Below are 8,101 nucleotides of genomic sequence, written 5' to 3'. Positions count from 1 at the left end.
CATGAAAGATTGTGGTTTCATACATTTACCAACAGTGGTTTAGTAAAGGCAACTCCTAATGGAAACAATGGCATAAGTATACAATACAAATTAGCAAACATATCAAAATCAGTTTTTACAACTTTTGTAGCAACCAATTCTTTCTATTGGTGTGCCATAGTGCAAACTGTGTTGTTTGTAAGACAGAGTTTAACGTAATGATCTTCTCAACATTCATTCATCTTAACAATCCTTTTTTTTTCTCCCCCCTCTCTCTCTGTCTTAAACACATTTTCATTTGTAGGCTGCATTCATTGTGCCTTCAGTTCAAGTCCTTCTGTCCAGTAATGTGAATTTACAATCAGAACAATTCAAGTGTATTGGGCAGGTCTGGCTGTTTTTTTTTGTTGGATTGTGATTATGACTGACAAGGATGCTTCTTGGTCGGGTTATGTTGCTGTGTGTTTTTATGGTAGAGTACATGAAGATCTGCAGAGACCTGAAGTGTCATTTCAGCCTGGTGGAACATGTTTGTGTCCGTAGGATCTCAGGAGCGATGGGACCGCCGCATCACCGCTGCGTTTAAGGGATTCACAGCTTTTAGCACTGCTGATCAAAAAGATCCAATACAGGAAAGATAATGAATGATCTGTGTCTACATTTGCAAACGAGTTGTGTGTGTTTCCTTTTATATATATAAATGGCAGTAGTGACTAAGGCTGTGCTGAGCTGCCAGCTCTCATCTTATTGACTCCTATGAACCTACGTGCACTAAAGCATGTTCTACCAGTATGAAATATCGCTCCGAGGAATCTCCAGCTGTGTTTTCCAAGCCCTTTCAAAAAGTCCTTGAGGATTCCTGGTTTCACTCTGAAAACATAACTCGAAAAAATGATTATCACAAACATATAGCTTAGCAAAAAGTGTAATAGTCGGCTATGAGTGGAGTGGAGTGGAGTAGATGGCGTATGAGTATAATCTGACAGCGTTGTTGGTATAAATGGATAGAGCACAGAACACTGAGACAATGGAAAAAAACTTTGATCATCTCTGTCTACATTCACTCCAACGTCCTGCATGTATGTGTGTTTGTGTAAGTGTGTATGTTTGTGTGTTTGGGTGTGTTTTCCTGTATCATTCTGACTTCGAGCCCCTATGGCTAAAAGATTTCACTGGAAGAAAGAAAAGAGCTATGCCGGTTGTGAAAGCGCTGCCCTTGCGGGAAAGTCGGGCTGTTGTGGCCTCTATTCTGGTTCTATTGCACCATGTTCTGCAGGAAAGCATTGGAACTGGTGGATTGGTTGTGTCAACAAGTCTGAAGTCGGAGGCCTGGAGCGAGCCGCGGCCCCCCGCCCCGCCCCTCCTGTCCCCTCCCGTCCCGTCCCTCTCACCAGCTTTCTCCGTCCCCCAACTCAAGAGCATCCACAACGGTCCACCACCATGGAGGGGATCTTGCCGTAGATGATCTGCTCTTTGCGGTTAAAGTAGAGCATGTTGATGGGCGACATCTTGGTGGGGGTACAGCAGGGGCCCGCAGTCCCTCTGGGGTTGGCCTTGTTCACCAGGTGGGTGTGCGGGTACTTCTGCAAGTGCATGTACTCACACTCCCCAGAGCAATAGTTGGCCTTATAGCGCTTTGGGGCAATAATCCAGTCCCAGCCAAAGTCCTCAAAGTCAACAGTGAGCGGATATCGGCAGCACCGGGACTCTGGAGAGTTCTCGTCACAGTCCAGGCCCGTGTCTCTCCTGGCTCGCTTGGGGCCCTCTGAGATCTTCACCTCCATGAATGGTTGCTGGAATGACAAGACCAGCGTTAATACATTTTAAAAAAACAGCATTTAGTTTACATCTTTCAATCCTGCGCCCACCACCTCTCAAGGTTTTCAAACATGGCATGATAATATTATGAAACTTTGAGTTTTAAAGAAATTAAATCATCGGACGGTTGGTTAACCTCAGCCGTCTCGGTATTCTAATTGCCCCCCAAGACTGGTGCCAGTATTTGAGCCATGTGATGTGTGTTTGTCATTGATAGCAGCGGTGTGTGTGTGTGTGCAGGCAATTACTCTGATTTACACAGTCACACAGAATACTTTAAGGAATGTGGAGCAGGTGAACTTTTATGTAATCAAGCAGTTAAGATTTGAGGTTATTGTGGACTGGGCTCCTCTCCAAATGCAGGTGTATGCCTACATGGAGTCTGTGTTGATTAACAGCTTTCAAAGGTCTTTTAAATCTTAATTCCTCCTTCCAGCAGAGAAATGCATGAATGTTTAACCACCTGCTGATTCTGCAAAGCCTCTGAAAGTCTACAGTTAAAACCTCTGTACAGCCCAGCAGAGAAGAACTGAGACTTTTTCTTGATAACTCAGTTGTAATGTGGATTTTTTTTTTTTAATTTCACGCCTCCTATCCTATAATGACCTGATCCATCCGCTGCAGCAGTTCTAGCTCTGCGCACACGTACTTATTCACACCTGTGCGTTTACTGATGAAATAAACTGCCAGTTATCACTTTGCGTAAAAAAAAAAAAAACCTCACCATACGGTTCTGTTTAATGTGGAATAAAGGCTCGGCTCACCAGTCCTTCCTCCCCGGGCGCCGCGGAGGTCACGGCCAAGTCATTTCCCCTCGAATCAAAGGCGTTAATCTCGATGCCCCAGTTGGTCTCCGGCTGCCGCAGCCACACGGTCAACACTTGCTTGACGTCTATACTTTGCCACGAGCTGACCCCGGAATTCACGTCGATCTTTAGGGAACGGATCCGTATGTGCCTGCTCCCGTCCGTGACCGGCATCAGACGGGAGATCTGCAGGAACACGGTGGTCGCTTCGTCCGCCGGGCGCAAATGCACCCAGAGCTGCGCCCGTAATATACGACTGGCTTGAAACTTCTGAGTGAAAGAGAAAAAGCAGCACTTTGGTTCCCCATCCACCTGGACTACGGGCTCAGCTGTGGGGGGAAGGAGGAAAAAAAAAAGACAGAAAGAGGAGAGAGGTTCTCCGTGTTTACTGGCCATGTGTGATTGAACTTTACGGACAGAAATAAACTGGTGTAAATACAAATCCTTGGCACGGCATTTGAACTCTGGAGCTGGGCCCTGTGCGTAATTGCTACGCGCGCTGTCTGCAAAAATGCATTGATCCTTACACTGTTTTAACGCTTTATAATGTGCACATTTTCCACTATTTAATCAACACATTGTAACAATCTAACCACGTGTGGTCAAAATAAAGACTATTAATAGTGGCTCGTGTGCGTAAAAATCTACTTTTAACCAGAACTGAGCTTCTTTTCTATTATCAGACACAAAAACAAAGCCAGATATATATATGTATATACATATACATATATATATATAAAAAAAACTTACGTTCAGTTGCCATCATCACTATGGTCTCGGTGATGGCATGCTCATCATCGTCCTCCATGACTACATCCTTGTTGTCATCTCCCAGCACGTCGTACTGGTCGAGAAGCTGCTGCAGCGGCGGCGCTTTGGGCAGGAGCTGCTTCACTATGTCTCGGCTGATGTTCGGAGCTTCTTTCATTCGCAGTTTGCTCAGAATCTGAGATTTAATAGCGTTTAGTCGCATGGTTTTGATCTGCTGCCGGACCTCGCAGGTTGCGCACTGCTCAGTCTCCTCTGGGCTGGTGGCGGAGGGCTGCTGGTGCGTCTCTTGGTCACTCAGAACTACTGGACCCAAAGCAATCAGCAAACTAAGATAGAGCACAATGTGAGACAGATGCATTGTCTCTTTGGTGTGAAGTTCGGTTCAGGGAGAGAAAACAAAAAGGATCCGTGGCGTGCGCTGGACCTAATGCGTGACTGACCTGCGTTTGGATTAATGTCGCACTCTGATAGGCATCATACTTTATTAGCGCGCACCTTTTTATACTCCAACTTTAGCCTCTTTTGTGTCGTCAAAAACTATGATTGGCTGGACAGACAACAATGAATTTTAACCGACTGACATGAAAACTTTTTTTTCACTGTCAAACCATAAGGGGACGCAGACTGTGAGCGTGCACTGAGCGTGGCCACAGATGGATAAATTCACTTTTTTGACGGTTGTTGCGCAACAGGGGCGCAGACTGGACTGTGTAATATTTAATGCTCAGATGAATCTCAAGTTGTACATAGGAAACAAACAACAATCCACCGCATTTGTGATAAAGAACATAAAAAAGAAAAGGAAGGCTCTCTGAATCATGAACAGCCTTTCCCCCTCATAAGAATATGAAGGCTGAAATAAAAATAGTTTGTCAAACTCAAATCAACTGAATGATGGCTCCATTAAATGTCTTTGTTTGCATTTATCTGTGTTTTTGAGCTATTGTGGGAAATATGAAACTATTATCTTATCTGATACAAGCCAACACATCTCTGTTGCGTTTGTTTGTTGGGAGAGAACAGGTTGAAATGAAAACTGAAAATTAATACATTTTAATATAACGATCCGAGACACAGAGAAACGCATTTCTAAATGCGTGTTGGGTAAATCTGCTGTGACGCATGAGAAGAGAGCGCCACCGTGTGGCACCACAAACTCCAACAACCGAATAAAAGAAAAAAAGAAAAAGAAAAAAGGAACAGGAAAATAAATCAAACACATATCACAAAATAAAATAAACTTTCCAGACAGACTAATGATTAATGACCCAACTGCCACTGTCAGCAGGTCATTCTGAAAACAAAATAGATAGATAGATAGATAGATAGATAGATAGATAGATAGATAGATAGATAGATAGATAGATAGATAGATAGATAGATAGATAGATAGATAGATTTCAGACTGTGTAGCTGTCACTGTCACCCATTACTTAAGAGGCAGCTGTCATTAGACCCACTAATTAGTAGCCTAAGTGTGCACCCACAGGAAGTGTGCATGTCTTTCATTTGTGAGGCTCCCCCATGCCCACTTAAAGGTAACGAACCTACTCCTAAAACTATAGGGATTATGGCAATGGGCCAATTTTTTTTGCCAAAATGTTGAACTATCCCTTTGAATCAACTATCAATTCACACTGGAACTGTGTGTTTTTTTGTCTTTTTACTTCTTGTCATGTGTTGTGTTTAATTGTCGGTGCAAGCTATTTTTTAGAACGGCGGAGCAGAGCTGCTAGCTGCACAGAGCTACGCTACGGAGGCTAATGGGATTTCTTGGTTTCCCTCATCAAACTCATGAAATACACAATCCAACAACTCCAGAACACTCTCATGGACAAGTTGTGACCATCACATTCACGCTATGAGATAATAACAGAACAGTACATACATTCATGCAAAACCGCTGATGCTCCTGTCCGTTCCCGTCGGGGACCAATTTGCCAAAATGTTGAACTATCCCTTTAAGCTTCGAAAGAGAGTGACTTTGCTGTGGATCTAATTGGACACATTAGTTTTAACATCCCCTTAGATTAGAGATTAGATTAGATAGATTAGACCACAGTTGAAAGGCCTACTGTATTTCCAATCACAGACATCAATTAGATTAGATTGCAAAGTCAAATATATGAGGTTTTATAAGTTTACTTAATTGAGCTAACTTAAACCTATTCCAAGTTAAGGTGCATATTTAAATGCACCTAACATTAATTAAACCAGTAAGTAGCTGCTGGTACCACTTTTGGTTTGAATTGCCTACTTCATTATTTCACTGACAAAATCAAGGCCTACATTTTTTCTGCAACCTACAGTTGAGGCTACATGATGTCGTTACAGTTGTACATTAACTCAATAATATAGAAAAAATGCATTGTAATTTGCAGTGGATAATAATTTGCATATACTGAAGATTGCTGTGGTGGCAGAGCTGTATTTATTGTGCGGTGCAGTATGCGTCACTTACCGCCAGGTGGCAGTGTTGCCGCGGCCACTGGAGGTGCGGAGCGGCTGTCGGTTGCCGGAGCGCCGTCGCTGCAGCTCGGTAATCGCCGTGGAGCGTCAGTCCAGACCCGATTCCTCCTGCTGCTGCTGCTGCTGCTGCTGCTGCTGCTGCTGCTGCTGCTGCTGCGGGGCAGCGCTCAGTTGCTGAGTCTGACTGACTGGGAGACGTGAAGGCAACACGGGAGCAGTCTGCCGCTTGTCTGCTCCAACCAGCCTGCTGGGATTTCTCTCTTCTCGGGAGATTCATTTTTGAAATCTGGTGCGGAGCGCTTCATCCCGCAGGAAGCACACCAAGCTGAGGCAGGAGCGGCAACTTGGGGAGATAATGATTTCTTCACGCGTTGCTCACAATCAATAGCTAACGTTCAAGTTTCAAGTTCAGATCGCTCGGATGCTGTTTGACGAGAGGACAGAAGAACCGGCACGACACCAGGTGATGTCCGGATTATTATTTACTTGAACGACCTTGGGTTGTTTCTTCTGTCGCCGGATTATATCATTTTATTTTTTTTTTAAATCTATTTTCTTTGGTGAGATGGAGAAAACCCTGACTCTGACGCTGTTACCACACTCTGTTAAAAGTATCTGCAATATCACTGCTTAATCCGTTGACACAATGTATTCGAAATGTCACATTTGCAGAGAGGTTTCTATTGGGTTTGCACAAGAGCTCCACACCGTGTTGCTCAAATAAAACAATTATCAGGTTTGGATGCTCTCACAGTTTCCTGCACATTCACAGTAAAACACAGCGTTTAAGCTCATTAACATAATATCAGGTCTCTGTGTCAGTCCACATTGGGGTGTAGTTGGTGTGTGGACCTCCAGTGTTGTTGCACTCATGGGGAGACACCCAGTCCTGCATCAATCATTCATGGCCTGCCTGTTGTGGACTACAGCATGCAATTTGTGAATGAAGCACATGTTTCCTGTGTGCCAGGGCCTGTAGTCCTGTAAAAAAAAAGGAGTTGTCACTGTGAATCAGGCTGCAAGGCTCGGTTAGTGGAACAGATGGGAGACACAGGCTTACAACAGAACGGCATCAGTGCACTCAAGCTGAGACAGACATGCTAAACAAAAATGGGACGAGGGGATTGAGTCATAAAACAGTCTGGAGCAGAGGAGGGGGGCTGGTGAGTGTGTGTTTAAAAATGGCCCCTCTGAGGTGAGCCACATCCAGACCCTGACCTCTGGCGGACCACTGGTCATGTATAGCTGCTATGAAAATCGTCCCACAATCCTTTTTCCTCTGTTCCTGCCATCTGGTGTTTTTTTTTTGTTTAGGCTGGAGAATAAATCCCTCTTCCTCTCTCTCTTTCTACTTTCTTTCCCTCCGCAGTTGAGGAAAGGATGAGTTCCAGTCAGCGAGGCAGCCGGACCGACTTCCCCAACACTGCCGGACCCGCACAGGGATGGGCCACCTAGCTGGTTGCCTCCCAGGACCCTCCAGACAGCCTCCCTCTGCTCTGCACTAGCCCCCAGTCCTCAGGCATGGACGAGAGTGGGAGTGGATGACAAGAAGACACTGGACGGAAGGTCATAGGTCGCCTCTGGGATGCACTGACCGCTCTAACCAAAGACCGTCGCGCCTCACCGCCATCGCACACCTCCCACCCTGACATCGTTCCAGAGCATGGGGTGCGTCAAATCCAAGAGGAGCGACCCTGCGGGCCTAAATGCCAACTCCACAGAGAAAGCGGAATGCATATCCAGGGGGACGAGGGGTGAGAAAGCCTACCTGGTCCACTCAGAGATGGGGTCGGAGGCGGAGGAGACCCCCCCTCAGGTCAACCCGGTGCTGATGGAGTACGCCCAGAGGCTCTCGGAGGAGATCGTGGCCCGGGCGGTGCAGCAGTGGGTGGAGGTGGACCGCCGCTACAGCGACATCCCCTACATCGAATGCGATGTGCCGTGACACGGGAAGATACGTCGGAGCACGGGGGGAGGGCCCGGACCGAGCTGACACCGATACCGGAGGAAACCTACATGTGAATCAAGGTCAACGGTCTCAAACACATGCACTGAGGATGAGTCATACAAGCGTCTACCTGCTGCGAGCAGGAATATGAATGAGATGTCAGTAATTCAGTTTTGACCTCTTTTTTTTGTTTTTTTTGGATTGGATTATACTTGGTTGAGCCTAAAAACCCTCCTCCAAAGCGACCGCCGCTCCCTGATCCTGCCCACGTTCCTGTGATTATCCGTGGCAAAGCCGGAGCCGCACTGAG

At 45.8% G+C, this 8,101-nt stretch overlaps 2 protein-coding genes across 2 annotated transcripts; one reads left to right on the top strand and one right to left on the bottom strand.

The window, feature by feature from the left end:
* Positions 1 to 253: 253 nt before the first annotated feature.
* Positions 254 to 4,108, bottom strand: mstnb (myostatin b). Its single transcript, XM_085764493.1, has 3 exons — positions 3,354 to 4,108; positions 2,562 to 2,932; positions 254 to 1,772 (listed from the first exon to the last, which is right to left on the bottom strand). The coding sequence occupies exons 1-3, from the start codon at positions 3,730 to 3,732 to the stop codon at positions 1,392 to 1,394; spliced, it is 1,131 nt and encodes a 376-aa protein (XP_085620619.1). The 5' UTR covers positions 3,733 to 4,108; the 3' UTR covers positions 254 to 1,391.
* Positions 4,109 to 6,028: 1,920 nt separating this feature from the next.
* On the top strand, positions 6,029 to 7,826 carry akap19 (A-kinase anchoring protein 19). Its single transcript, XM_085764494.1, has 2 exons — positions 6,029 to 6,306; positions 7,213 to 7,826. Exon 2 carries the CDS (start codon positions 7,507 to 7,509, stop codon positions 7,786 to 7,788), a length of 282 nt encoding a protein of 93 aa, XP_085620620.1. The 5' UTR covers positions 6,029 to 6,306; positions 7,213 to 7,506; the 3' UTR covers positions 7,789 to 7,826.
* Positions 7,827 to 8,101: the final 275 nt, after the last annotated feature.

The sequence above is a fragment of the Trachurus japonicus genome, chromosome 21 (assembly GCF_045865225.1).
Source record: "Trachurus japonicus isolate A0001 chromosome 21, Traja_1.0".
NCBI classification, from domain to species: Eukaryota; Metazoa; Chordata; class Actinopteri; order Carangiformes; family Carangidae; genus Trachurus; species Trachurus japonicus.
Note: the sequence above shows the minus strand (reverse complement) of the source record. Positions and strands in the feature narration are given on the sequence as shown.